This window comes from Amphiura filiformis, chromosome 2 (assembly GCF_039555335.1).
Source record: "Amphiura filiformis chromosome 2, Afil_fr2py, whole genome shotgun sequence".
Classification (NCBI taxonomy): domain Eukaryota; kingdom Metazoa; phylum Echinodermata; class Ophiuroidea; order Amphilepidida; family Amphiuridae; genus Amphiura; species Amphiura filiformis.
The window spans coordinates 36,415,740-36,430,979 of record NC_092629.1 but is presented as its reverse complement, the minus strand read 5'-3'; the positions used below and the strand labels follow the sequence as shown (position 1 = coordinate 36,430,979).

General features: G+C 37.6%; 1 protein-coding gene across 2 annotated transcripts; it reads right to left on the bottom strand.

Moving 5' to 3' along the window:
• Positions 1-688: 688 nt before the first annotated feature.
• On the bottom strand, positions 689-11,226 carry LOC140135959 (acid-sensing ion channel 5-like). Of its 2 annotated transcripts, XM_072157667.1 has the most exons (10): positions 11,145-11,226; positions 8,852-9,721; positions 7,891-7,997; positions 7,157-7,320; positions 6,412-6,619; positions 4,131-4,200; positions 3,849-3,906; positions 3,307-3,380; positions 1,897-1,972; positions 689-952 (listed from the first exon to the last, which is right to left on the bottom strand). In XM_072157667.1, the coding sequence occupies exons 1-10, from the start codon at positions 11,147-11,149 to the stop codon at positions 794-796; spliced, it is 1,791 nt and encodes a 596-aa protein (XP_072013768.1). In that variant the 5' UTR covers positions 11,150-11,226; the 3' UTR covers positions 689-793. The 2 variants fall into 2 exon arrangements, with proteins under 2 accessions (XP_072013768.1, XP_072013760.1); XM_072157659.1 differs by lacking the exon at positions 11,145-11,226 and having other exon boundaries at positions 8,852-10,042.
• Positions 11,227-15,240: the final 4,014 nt, after the last annotated feature.

Sequence of the window (15,240 nt, the reverse complement as noted above, 5' to 3'; positions counted from 1 at the left end):
TATTTTGTAACACGGACTACGAGGGGGGGGGGGGGGTGCAACCCCCTAATGTTCAATTATAAACGTTAATCCATGGAAAATGTTAAAGGTAACATAATACCATCTTGGTTGGAGCCGAATTTATTGGAGTCTCTTCTTCTTTTTCTTCTTTTGATTAAGAAGGTAATTAAAGTGCACTATGTGCATGTCATACCAATAAAAATAGAAAAGTTTTAAATTAAAAAATTTTAAATTTTAAAACTATCATTTACAAGTAAATATTTACATTAACCTTGAAACCATGCGTTTTTGTATAAACAACTGAAACAAGGCATACGTGATTTAACTTTAGAAACACACGCTATGTGTAATCTCCTTCTCAGTTAGTTACTGCCATGCAAAACCAACTCATGACAAAATAATATAGAGTGGACATGCGGCTACACTACATTTTCAGGTATACTCGACCGTGCGTAGGCCTACAGCTCGTTTATCGCGTGCTCTGTCAATGTTGCATATCAAAAAGTTGTGGAATAGCCCAAATCCTACGTAAGACGTAAGTCGTGAAGGCCAAAGGTTTTGGCCGAAACGTCGGTGATTCCATCTGACCAAAAAGTGAGTTTTTCTGGTTGACCAGATTTAATTATCTACTAATCGTTTCGGTGGAATTAAATAGGGAAGCATCGCCTGGGGGCGCTTTGATCTCGGCAGTCGGAAATACCCCGAACTTCTAGGCAGACTGCAGCTGCAATTTTTGCGCAACGATTTGTCGTATTTCACGACAATGAGAAGGAATATTAGGGTTGTTTGAGTACTACACACGCGGCGTAGGGTACACAGAGTTGAGCCGACCACAAGATAAAATGTATATCAGAACTTTGAGCAAAAATATGAAAATTTCCAGAATAGAGACAGCTGAGATGCCAAGGTACAGGCCCATCAAACCACCCACAGCACCGCTGATACCCTCAATCTGAAACACGAAATGAAAACAAATTTACGCGATCCATCAATTGTAGGTCAATAAATTCGTATCACTAGTCTTGTTGGGAGTGATTGTACAAAATAATGCACGCGTACTGAGAAGTTATGAGCCGAAGGAAGGAGTGCATTGGACGCATCAACATCTCAGTACAGTGCATTATATTTTGTACAATTTCTCGAGCAAGAAGTGATACGCATTTTATTAACCTATTTCATATACATATTTTTATAACAAAATTGTCACTAAAGTCTTGGAAAATAAAAGCAAATGTATTAAAATGTAATCAACCCGCAAGGAAAATGAACGCGTCCGAAAGCACTGCGCGTCCGTGCATATGTACACAATCAATGCTTGGTTTGCATTTTTCTAACGCTTGCTCTGATTGGTTCTCGCTATCTAAGAGTGTATGAAATCGAGTTCATACTTTTTATATAAAGTGAAGACTTTTTTATGCAAGATAATATGAAAGCATACATTTTTGGAAAGGAAATAGTCATGGCAATCTAAATATAAACACAGATTTGGTTTAAAATATAATAATTTTGGAGAAAATCACACACACAAAAAAAAAAATTTTTGCCTCAAATTTTTATAAACGTACCATAGAAAAAGAAAAAATCCGAAGTTTCGCCTTTGTGTGTTTTTTGTAATCTATTGGCTTTATTTTCTTGAATTATTGGAAATATGCCAAAAAAGTTACTTTTATTAAACAATTGGACTTGTTTGGTCAACGATTCAAACAATATGGTCAATATCCACAGATTGACATCATCATCATCATCATCATCATCATCATCAGCAGCAGCAGCAGCAGCATCAGCATCATCATCACCATCATCATCGTCCTCCACCTCCTCCTCCTCCTCCTCATCATCATCATCAGCAGCAGCAGCAGCAGCATCATCAGCATCATCATAATCCACTTTACTTACACTCCATGCTTTTTGCTGTTCAATCAATTGGTAGTTCAGCTCCTCAAAATATATCCTCAATCGCACAAGGTTTTTTCTAAAAATAAGGAGAATAAAAAAGCAAATCCGTAAAATTGTTCAACTACCATGATATGAAGAGGAAACTTCGTCCCCCGTAACAGCGTAGTTTTAGAGAAGAAGTCATATTGTGCGCCCCACCCTCCCCACTCTATGGGACAGGACCATGTGAACGTTACAGAGCAGCTATTTCATTGTTACCATCTGGAAACTGCCAACCACAGAAATTTTCAGGGATGAAAATGGGACGAAAAATTGAATTGACAAACTAATGGATGCTGGAGCACCTGGTATCCACTACGATATTGAACCTGGCTATCGTCTATCACAAGATAAAGGATATTCTTAAACACTTGAGAACGTTTCTGCAATCTTATTGGTTCGTACCCGTGTGATATGACACCATATCACACGGGTTAACGCGTACTTGCTATTTGAACCAATTATTTGATTAAAATTTGTAATACTTATAATATTTCTATAATATGAATTGCAGTGTTTAAGAATGAGAATAAAGGTATTGTTTTTAGCCGTCGTCGTGCATCTATCGTCTCATATAACACGGGCGGGCGACATCATTATTTTTGGCGTAAAACAACTCGGCTTAATGGGTTCAAGACAAGACAGAACCCATTAAACAATCTGGTATTGTGTATGAGATCACCTGCGCTGATTGTGAGCGTTATATCGGCGAATCTGCCAGGATGTTAGAGAAAAGAATTTAATTAGTGAACACAAATCCACGGCCGGCAGTTCCATATCAGCAGTCAGGGAGCACGTAGTCAGATCAAAAGGACACCAGATTGACTGGGAAAATGTACAAGTTCTAGAACGGTAACAAAAAGGGTATTCCCGCAGAGTTCTGGAAGCTATGCACATAAGAACTCAGAAACCGAGACTGAATCGTGACAAAGGACTCGAAATAGACCCTATCTGGGACAACGTGCTGATGCCCAGGGGGTGGCACTATACATCATAACATCCTATGACGTCATTCTGTCAATCATATGACGTCATCAGTGAAGGATATCCCGATCATAGACAAGATATCATCACAGCATCACCATCTGCTGGAGACGCTAGTCGAACTAGTGAAAACCTTCAAGGTGAGCGAAAAATAGTGTAGTGTTGAAGTTTAACTCTTTAATCATTTTATCTACCACTACTTATGAATATATACTCGTATACATAAATTATTCTTTTAATATTAAAAACTTATTTTATTTCGGAAAAATACATATACCCGCGTCTAGTGCTCGTCTCGACAAGGCTGTGTGATAGACGTCATCCCGAAACCGATGAAATTGAGCGCTTACAGCTAAACCACAGGCACTGACTAAAAATGTAACTTACCTTGTTGACTCAACGTCTGTAAGAGTTCTTGCTGCTTTTACGTTTTCCTGTGACACCTTATGATATAAATGTTGCTGGTGAACGACAAAAAGATACCGAAATGTTGATCAAATACAGTGGCTCTGGCATAAAATCATGATGGCCTTCAAAGGTTAATTTAAAAGGTCATTCGGACGGAAATTTTGAAGATATCATTTTTATGTTTTCATTTTATAGCTTTCTACAAGCTTTAGCTTAGTTACAAGGACTCATTTTACAGAGAGATATACGATTCGTAAGTAAGCTTTAAAGTAGAACTCGTAAATTTACAATTGGCTGCTTGCAATATAAAAAAATTATGAAATAGCCAACAGATCATTTATAACTTTTCAAAACGTTCAACATCGATTATATAACATGTAAAAGTTGTACAACGATTACCTGCAACGGAGAGGAAAATGAATATACCTTTTGTGGAGGACCCAGAATAGACCCTTGTGGTACCCCAGTATAACTGATGTTTGAAGGCAGTTTAATAATCCTGTGAGTACTCGTATACTTACTTCGTATTTATCTGACGGCCAGAGAGCACTAGACACCGACGTTGGGTATATTATTTCACTGTAAAATATAACAATCAATTGTTATAAACAATCATCATCATCATCATCATCATCATCATCATCATCATCATCATCATCGTCATCATCATCATCCGCGTCTCTGCTTTTCTCCTACGAGGCTGAACAAAAATAAATAATACATATGTATAATACTTTCAATTAAACGACTTTTTATCTTTTTTATATTTTGCATTTCCACATCTCATACTGTACAAGACTTACTTGCAAGCATCCGGGCAATCGCAAATTTCGTCATTATTATAAAGTCTCTCTGTTGCCTGCCTGCATTGCTCTAGAATATTGGAATACAAAACATTTACCATTTAAGTGGACCTTTTTTCAAAATTTGGACCTTTTTGGACCAAAAAGGCGTAAAAAACCTCAATTTATTCTTTTGCTACGCTCGCAAATGGGACTAAAAAAAAAAAAAAAGGGGACATTTTGGGCATTTTGGGATGGGGGGGGGCGTCCGCCCCTCGCTACGGGCCTGACTAAATCGAAAGATAATGACCAGTCTGGGTCCTCATTGGACCACTCTCCTTTAATAATGATACTACATACATTGATAAAAATGATACCAGTTTCCTCGACTATATCTATAAATATGTATTTATAAAGTACGCACGTGACCACCTCCGCACTGCCATAGCAGCTTGTAGACAGTAAGTCTCGAAGTTAACTTCTACAAAGCAGGTGGTCTTCCTGCACATTTGAATACAAAGGCGGTAAAGAATGCGAATGTTGTATTATATTGTAAACGTTTCCTCGAGAAATATTTTTTCCGTCAGCAAATACTTTTTGTTTTTGATAGCATATTACAAATTCGGAATCCCCCATTTTGGTACCCAAATTAATACTCAAATTTGATGATATTTATCTAAAGAGTTCATAGGGGGACTATCCTCAATGGCATGAGGATTTGGTCACGCTTGCTGGTCTTTGTTGGTCGTGCACATGGGTCACGTGCCTATTTATAAATACGTATTTATGAAGACAGTCGAAGAATACGTGATATGTTTTGAAAACGTTGTGTCATATACCGGTTATCAATTTGGCACACAGTCTGCTTTGTTCCATTTAATATTGGCAAATATTCTATACCGTCAATTGATAAAGAATTGCGCGTACGTAAATCTATCCTTTTCAATGGCATGAATTGCGTGTACGTAAACCTATCTTTTCAATGGCATGAGGATTTGGTCACGCTTGCTGGTCTTGCTGGTCTTTGTTGGTCGTGCACATGGGTGACGTGCCTATTTATAAATACGTATTTATGAAGACAGTCGAAGAATACGTGATATGTTTTGAAAACGTTGTGTCATGTACCGGTAATCATTTTGGCACATAGTCTACTTTGTTCCGTTTAATATTGGCAAATATTCTATACCGTCAATTGATATAGAATTGCGTGTACGTAAGATGACTTCTCTCTAGTCCGGAGGCTCCTTAGTCTGAAGGTTCGCTAGTCCGAACACGTAATTTACCATTCGCTAGTCCGAATTCTGAAAAAGGTTCGCTAGTCCGAATATCGGATTCTCTAGTCTGAATATAGAATAAGCCTCGCTAACCCTAACCCTAAACCCTAACCCTATATAACCCTAACCATAACTATAAACCTTAACCATAACCATGATAACCCTAAACACTAGTTGCGCTTTGCGTAATGCTTGGTCTGGCTTGTGAATATACAAAAACGGAATAATTTTCTCCAATTATACGCCGAACAAAGTAATCACATGGGTAACTTGGAAAACAAAGGTTGCCTTATGGCGTCGGATAGCAACGTTTGCACAGTATTTTTTGTGGGATACGAGAGCACATCAGACATATCGAATAGCATTCTGAACACGAGGAATGTCCTGATGATATCAGAGAGTTTTGATTTTTTTAAATTCGCGATATGATTTGAAATATATGGCAAATTATTAAAAAATGATATTTTTGACATTTAACAGTCACAAAGTGAACTAAAATTTGTGGGTCTTTTTCGGGGGAAAATCTGTATCTTCAATACGAAAGTTCAAAATTTTCAAATGATGGTCGGCTTTTCCTCCCAGCTATATACACTTTAAGTACATATCATTGGATTTATAAAGTTTACTTCGAGGACTGTTAAATATCAAAATATTATATATGAATCACTCTTTATTCATTAAAAAACACAAAGAATAGAAACATGAAACCCATGGCAGGGTTTGGGAAGATCCAAACCCATGCAGGGTAGACATCAAAAAACAGCACAAAGAACAATTATATAAAACACAGTTCATAATAATAATAATAATAAGAATTTTTTTTAAAAATTAATTTGCCATACAACTTGTATTATATTGCGAATTAAAAAAAATCTAAATTATTTGATATCAGAAGGACATTTCACGTATTCAGAATGCTATTCGATATGCCTGGTGTGCTCTCATGTCACACAAATATAATGTTCAAACGTTGCTCCGACGCCGTGTGGGGGACGCGTTAAATGTACACGAACTTGAATTAAACATACGTTGAGTGGTATTCACGTAGCTGCATTTGTCGCCTTCTATCAGCACGTCCGTAACGCAATTACACATCTCTTTGAGTTTGTTTTGAAGGCATTGTTTCTTACAAGCTAATGAAGAATAGCTATACTCAGGATGGCTGTAGCCTGTTTCAGCACCATCTGGAGTACATTTTGGCTTTGTATATTTACCACCAAGACGCTCAATTTTACTCTGGAAAATAGACAAAACCCGGAAACCAGTAACACATTTCTGTGAGTTTTGCAAATTATGTGGCCCATACACGTTTTATTTTATTGGGCAATAGCAAAGACCTTAAATATCAAAAACCTATCATTGTGCACTATTAATGATCGTGTGTACAGTGCACAATGGTAGATTTTGTATCTAGTGTCTTTGGTATTGACCAAAAAAATTAACGTGTATGGGCCTCATTACAAGCATATTATAGATGAGTTGACCTCAATGTTTATCAACCAAGGAGAGGGACTGCTATATATGCTTAAGCGAACTGCATACAACAACCACAGTTCAATAGCATTATTGTGATGTGGCGGGAGTTTTAAAAGCATGGGCACTGAACAAAATATGATGCGCGCGCATAGTGCCAGGCAAAAAACAATGGAAATTGTGGCGTTGCGTGCGCATACTGCCAGGCAATGACGTCAGAAGTCAACTCATCTATAGTGTCTATTATTTTGCTAAAAGTACGCTTTACCAGAAGTTGGGGGGGTGTCTTCCTAAACTTACCTGTCGCACTCCGATGGACGTTGCCATGCCAGTAGTTGCAGTAATTCCAATGTCTTGCGGAGATGGTTGTACATCAGCGGAGTGAATTGAGACTCGCACCCCCGATTCGTGTGAAAATATACCTACGTACTCCGGCTGTTCTATAAACAGTGTTAGGTGGAGCCCTGATAAAAGGAAGATCCGTGATCAGATTTTGTCAACATTTTAGGAACTTCTGTCATTTTGTAATCAACTATATTATTTTTGTGTATATGGCAATCTAATTTTCTTAAATATGGGATCATTCCTGGATAACGTCTGACCATGTTAAAATTCTTTTAAAAGGAAAAACACGGGTTAGGGGACGAAAAAAGAAAACCCTGTTCTACGAGCCCGACCGACCCAGATTTTGAACAAATTGGGAAAAATTTTCGCCGAGCGCGAGTAGCGACCATACATTACTCATCGTTGTGATGCATGCATATTAAAAATGCAGAATACAAGTTTACTATAAACCGTTTCTAAATCGTGAAGTGCTTGTTACGATTCGCCGAGCGCGAGTAGCGACCAATGCAAAATCGACATTTTAATCGGCAACATTGACTTTGGTATTTCCACGTCAAACATTCATCAACTGTTCACAAAATAATACTCTCCATGTAAAGTTGAAATGTCATTCGACAATATAAAATTGATCAAATCGAATTGATTTAACCCGGTCTTTTTGAGTTTTTATTAAAGAATTCTTTACTTACCAAACTGAGCTCCAGATTTGCTTGTTTTACGCACAGTGTCATTGTTGAATCCGTGATTGAAGGTGTAACAATTCCCGTACTGATTGTTTTGAAACTGCCTGAAGTCACTGAGAAATAATAATAACAACAACAACAACAACAACAACAACAACAACAACAACAACAACAACAACAACAACAACAACATTAATAATGGAATAATTTTCATGAGAATAATTTTTTCAATAGCCATACCGTTAAGATTTGCCTAATGGCGCACACCATGGACAGAATTTAGTGTCCATGCCCTTATTTGCTGGTAGAATATTTACGGGAGCCCATATGCGCCATTAGGCGAATTAGACGGTATTGTTGTATTAAAATGAGATGAGTGTCCAGTGATTCAAACTTTAATGTACTGTAGAGATTAATACCTCTGTATTAGTAGTTGCTCGAGAAATTGAACAAATTGTTGATTCGTCTAATGTAATCCCCGTTGGCATAAACGCCGCGAATATCACGACAGAAAATATATGTATAAATTATTTATGTAATTTTTATCAAGTATACTTTAATAATCATATAGCATGTAACCCTTACACTTGTAAATTGTATTAATGCTATAGACTTGTTTTGTTACTATTAAATGGGTGCCACAACTCTATATGCTCTGCACAGATGTGGCATCCACATCTCACACACCACAATATTACAATATTATTTTGTAAGATTATAATAATAATTTCCCGGGCTTGCATCGCTTATTTCCGATCCTCGCATTATTAATTTGTGTCTCGCATTATCTTACGCCCTGCTAGGGTGAAGCATATTGGCCGCCTCCTTCTTCATTATTTAATATATAATTGAACGCTGAGACACAATGAGAGAGTTATCATGGAGACTATTGCCCGATTACTGACTGTGAACGCCCTCCCTCAAATAACACATTACGTCATTTTACAATACGTGTAAGTTTACTTACGTGTAATTGCATCCTCTTTTATCAAAGGTGCATTGTAAGATGAAATCTTCAGCTTGGTGTCCATACATCTCCAGTTCCTCTCTGGTTGGGTTAGCAATATCAGCAATGTCACTATAATCACCGGTCTTAGACTGTGCGACGAAACCTTCCCAATCGTTGTCTCCTTCTACATCCCAGTTTAGATAGTCATCATAAACGAAGGAGTAAGCAACTGAATCAAAATAAAAGTCGTCAAACCAAGATGCGTCCCACCATGGTATGTAGTCATAACTTGACCATCCTCCATATGCGTCTCCGCTACTGCTTCCAGCACTACTGCCAGCACTGCTGCTCCCAGCGCTACTAGTACTACTCAACCAATTATTATAGAAATCGGACGAAAAATCCCAGAACCAGGAATAGTCACTGTCCAGATCGAACCCGCCATCGACGTCAATGATTCCCTGATATCGCGTACCTACTAGTTCGGATCGTCTCATACGATTCATATTACACACAGTAACTGCTGGGAATTCAACTTTATACTTGCTGATGATATCAATTTTTGTACTATAAGGCCACGTGAAGAAGTCAATTAACAGCCAATAGCCTTGATAGCCGAAGAGTACCGCTAAACCACAACTAACGATTAACCAAAATAGCTTGGCCCACCAATGGTTAGTAGTAATGATTCTTGGAAAAGCATGGGCAGATCCTGTTTCCCCGTATTCATTTACAATATCGCATAGGGTCGTTTTCGTTTTCACGGGTTCTGGTTCATGCTGTCCCCACCCACTATTTTGTATATCTTGATTTGCACGAGAGCGACCTGGTAATGAAGTATCCGTGGCAGCAACATTGGGACCGTGACCCACTGATATCCGTTTGGATCTGTGAAGTAGGACACATATAGCATCAATACGCCCAGGCGCATATCGCATCTCGCCTTCGTACCTCACCCACGCATTTCACATCTCGCCCTTGAATCTCGTCTCTCGCTGTCGGATTCTGCATGAAAATGCAGATTGCTCATGACATCTCACGCGACCACAGTGAAATTTTAGACATGAAATATGTTTCGTTTAGCATGTTTCTGGCGATATTAACACAAACATGATCGTATATACGAAAGCGAGATACGAAGACGACATATGCGTGGGCGAGATTTGTCTCGGTCCCAGCCGGTTTGTGTTCGTTACTAGACAAACCATCTGGCCCTGACGACAACCCGACACGTGAAATGACGATCACTGATTGGTTAATGAGTTTCCAAATAAAAAGTTTTTCAATTGGCTACGGAACCATATGACTGCTGAATTAAGACGTGACTTGTGTACGTATAGGTTACATACCACTAATGAGCCTGGGCGATACATGGAAATACGACGAGTAACTATTTGTTTGCATGGCATCTGAAAGACTGCATTAAAATCGCTGAAATTGATCGAGTTATATAGCCAAAAAAGTACTTTTTAGGGTTTGATGCTTCAAAATGGTATATTTTCTCTCATTATATGACATTTTTGTTGTAATAGTACCAAAATTCATACGCACGGCTTCGGTTTTTAGTACATATTCGCCCTACCATATTGTAACTTTCAGCTTTGAGGGCGCACTGCCATTTTAAGGTGTTTACGGTTCAGTGCGTTAAAACAAGAAAAATCTCAGGTCAGCTTGTTTAGTTTTTGATCATTTGGCATCTAAATCATATAGTTTCACCTGATATTAGTGGCATTTAACTGTGAGAGTTCTGAATATGAGAAAATTCCACCCGAAATTAGCCATTTTCCCATTGAAACCCGTGTTATACATAATTAGTGGTATTTAACATATAGAAGTGACACTAAACATCATACTTGTAGATACCGCAAACGCAAAATGTCCGCAGTTACAGACACTGAGGCACCAATCATCTAATATCGCCTTTCATGTCAGCGACTCGCAGCGCGTACTCAAGCGCATTGTGTGATTTTATGTCATGCGCTCAAGATCAGCGCTTGATTGATAGCCAATTTTTACCTCGCTCTTTTACCGAGTTGATGTTCAGCCAATCAAAAAAAAAAGTATTATGAGGTTGTTGCCAGACGATTTGTTTAGTACCGAAGGAGCACATATTATAGACTGGGACCGAGACTACGGCAAGATACGAGAAGTCAGGATGAGATACGAAGACGAGATACAGGGTGCGTGTTAAGTAAGTAACTAAGACAGGAGGTGAAAAGAAGGACTCAAGGATCGAGTTAAGGCAGGAAATGAAGGAAGGACATCTTGAGCATCTATTCGGTCAAAAATTACAAGGCAAAACTTTACTCACAGCATAGCGAATACGATGTTTATACTAATCTGCTAAAGATGATCTGCTCCGTAGTAATGTTAGCGATCAAATAAATAAGTAAATAAATAGAAAGATACATAAATATACAAATACATACATTGATGAATTAAGTAATTTAATTAATAATTAATCAATTGGAAAAGATCGAAATTACCGAGTCATACATCATTTTTTCATCGATTTTAGCAAATAAACGCTTGTATAAATGTTGCCAAAAGAGATTACATTATACTTGGTACACTCAAATGGTATCAATAAAATGAACTACACTACTTTGTATAATAGTGCAACACCCCACCCCTACACACGCCTCACCTCCAACAGCAAACCTGGCGCGGCTACACTCACAAATAGCTATCGGCGTGCTATCCCGGGCGTGCTATTCGCTGTCGAAGTGACGTTATAATCAGATTAACTATCATAGCAATATTCATCTATTGCTATGGTAGTTAATCCGATTATTACATAACTCCGACGGCTAATAGATGAATACAGTTTTTAAATATAGCGTCATGCACTACATGCAGGTTGTACTCATCACTTGGGCCTGTCTGCAATTATAGATTGAATACAATACCACTTTTTTCAAAGATACTAATCTTACAGGTGCGAGTGATCAGCATTTGCTTGACATCTATGGTTCAATGCATATATACCGCGTGAACGTTGAGGTACAGGGCGATCTATTCAAAAATTGTATTCATCTATTGCTATGGTAGTTAATCCGATTATTACGTCACTTTGATAGCGAATTAGACCGGGGGAATTCGAACAATACCTCACGCGGATTGAATGGCATGTTTCACAAGGGGCACTTCGTGATTCACAGTCTTGTCCCCGACAGCACGAAAATACAACACTGTAGCCTATGATACTGAGTACGAGGCGCTGTATTAATACAGGTAATTATGCATAACTCACAAATTGATTGTCCAAATCAACTGTTCGTCAGTTATTCGTCAAACTTACCTTAATAAATGCGTCAAACTCCAAAAATAAACAATACGACTAGTTTGTTAAATCATTATTTTGATAATACTCTATCATCTGTTGACGAAATTAATGTACACGTTTATTGGGTGGATTTACATAGGTATTCCATTCCATAGTTGCTTGTCGCATAAATGATTTATTTCCCCGGCTTAATTCTCGAAACACTCTAGACATAAATTATTTACAAAACACTCTGATATTCATCGCTTACAGATTACCGTATGAAAGGTGCGTAACCAGTTCGACAACATCATCTCCATTTTTTCCTCAGATGTGTTTCGTTTAGATAGAGTGAAAATTTTCAATTTAAGGACTCGGATAGCAACGTTTGCACAGTATGTTGGACCTGAGAGTACATAAGACATATTGCATTCTGAATACGATGAATGTCCTTCTGATATCAAATATTTGTCATGTTTTGGAATTTGCGAAATAATACAAATTTTATGGCAAATTATCCAAATTTTCAAAAATACGTCCTCGTAAGAAACTTTATAAATCTAATGATATGTACTTAGAGTGTATGTAGCTGAGATAAAAAGCCGACCATCAATTAAAAATGTTGACCTTTTATATTGCAGATATAGATTCCCCCCAAAAGACTTTAAAAAAAATCAAAAATTATTTGATATCATTAGGACATTCCTCGATATGTCTGTTGTGCTCTCAGGTCCCTCAAAAATACGTGAAAACGTCGCTAACCCAGCCCTTAACTAAAAATATCCGACTAGGTTATTTGAACAACTGCTCCTATTCTTAAGAAATTCTTACATGAATTATTGAACTGTTCAAGTCACTGGAGCATTTCCGCATTCAATTAAAACCCAATACATCTAATGCACTGTAATCTGCAATAACAATTATGCTCATTTACACAGAACACTCTACCACAATTATACATACCAAAAATGACATAATAATATGTTGGGTATTATAACTCATACCGAACCACTTGAGGTCAATCTTTATGCATGGTTATTGAATAGAGGTCATTAAACTATGCCATAGCAAATGATACTAACATTGACATTTTCTAATGTATGATAAATAATTTGTATAAGGAATGGTTCATACCAATCTTAATGGCATTTTAGTCTGGAATTGCCACTAAAATAATCATCGAAACCTTTTAAGTAAAAAATAATTGTATTTACGTGTTTGTTGGATGTGTACTTCCAATGGCATATTTGATTGCTCAGTGCCAACAGTGGGTAAGTGTAATAGCTGCCATGTGTAGTTGCCATGTGTAGATGAGTACAACTGTGTGCAAATGACCAAATGTTCACATGGCAGCTATTGCACTTACCCACTTCTGGCACTGAGCAGTCGTATTATCATGCTAATGCGTCTTTGCTTCTTTAACAAAGGCATCACGATAACCCATAATAATATCATCCCCAACAGCATAGCTCAATGAACCCCATTTAACAAGTAATGCTTAAATTTTGACCTCAAGTTGTGGAGTATGAGTATTTGTACCCAATACATTCAGAAGTCATTCTGTGACTGAACACACATATATTGGGTTTAAAGCAGTAGCGTAGCCAGCGGGGGTAGGGGGGTAGGGAGCAGAGTGCCCCCTGACAAAAATGAAAGAGAGGGCAAAGGAAAAGAAAAGGGGCAAGGAGCCCCTTTTCTTCCAAAATTCAACCCGATCATGAGCCAAAATAGTGTAATATACAAAATGTTTGAAGATAAAGCCATTTCCATCCTGATAATGGGCAAAAATAGTGTAAAATACCAAATGTTTGCGAGCACATCGTCCCAATAAAGCATTTTTTGAAAGACATAGAGACATATGATGCAACTGTAATATTATTCGTCTGTGCCCCCGAAATTTTATTTACCAAAAAAAGCTGGCCACGCCCCTGGATTAAAGGACTTTGTCCTGATAGATGAGCATGTTTTCAATTTGGCATATATATACTATAAGCCATGACGATCTCATCCCCAACGGCACAGCTCAATGAACTCCACTAAGCATGCAATGCTCAAAATTTGTGGAACATGATAGTTTGTAGACAACACATCCAAAGCCCATTCTTTTGAGTGTATAAGTTAAGTGCAGGTCCTAGTCAACGGGCACAACAAGATATGGGTATTTTGAATTATAAAGTTTATTGTTCTTGAACACTAACAAGCTCGAAAATCTCTGAAGCTGTGAAAATCAGCATGAGCAATACCTGTTCCAAATACCTACATGAAAATGTATTGTTGTTAGGTACGACAAATTATCATTTGGATATTATCCAATAAAAATAAATATGCAAATGAGGTACATTTAAGTAGCTGTGTGTCGTCATTAAATGCTCATGTTAAAGGGAGTCTCAGGCAATCATAACATTATGCGTTATATATTAGACAAATAATTATCAAGCACTCATATTGATCATGAAAACGAATAAAAACAGCCGGATCTCAACACGCGATATTCAAAATTGCCGCGCCGAAATTGTATAAGTGCAATGACGTAATAGTTATTTGTGCTCAATTGTCGTCAGCCTTCATTGTATACTGGGATGTCATTGCACTAGACAATTTTAGCCCCGGGAATTTTGAATATCACGTGATGAGAGACGGATGGTTTTTATTCGTTTTTATAGTCACTATGAGTTTGTTTTAAATAAAACCACGTGATTCGTGCTTGGTAATTATTTTTCTTACATATAATAAGGCATAATGCTGTGTTTACCGGGGACTTCCTTTAAAATACTACCAACACTACCTACATATTAATGAAAATCACCTGCGTATTCCTGCAATCATAGATTGAATACAATATCACTCTTTTCTTTTTACCACATACACTAGCAGGTTGCACTCATCACCTGCGTATTTCTGCAATCATAGATTGAATACAATACCACTCTTTTCTTTTTACCACATACACTAGCAGGTTGCACGCATCACCTGCGTATTGAGTAAGTTGACAAGTTGAATTTATACACGAATTGTGCGCTAGCGACTAGACTACTCCGTAGTCCACTTGCCCATTGTCATGATTGTGCATACTCTGGTTATTGCATTTAAGCTTAAAACTCAGATTTAATTAATTTGTGCACAATTGATAGATTTTCACAAC

Bases quoted from the DNA above. Each gene is read 5' to 3' on its own strand.
- LOC140135959 (XM_072157659.1), bottom strand. From the start codon at position 9,771: ATGCGATATGCGCCTGGGCGTATTGATGCTATATGTGTCCTACTTCAC. The intron at 6,620-7,156 runs GTAAGTTTAGGA...TCTATTTTCCAG, and splicing joins CGTCCATCGGAGTGCGACAG to AGTAAAATTGAGCGTCTTGG. The intron at 4,201-6,411 runs GTATGTTTAATT...CCAATATTCTAG, and splicing joins CTACGTGAATACCACTCAAC to AGCAATGCAGGCAGGCAACA.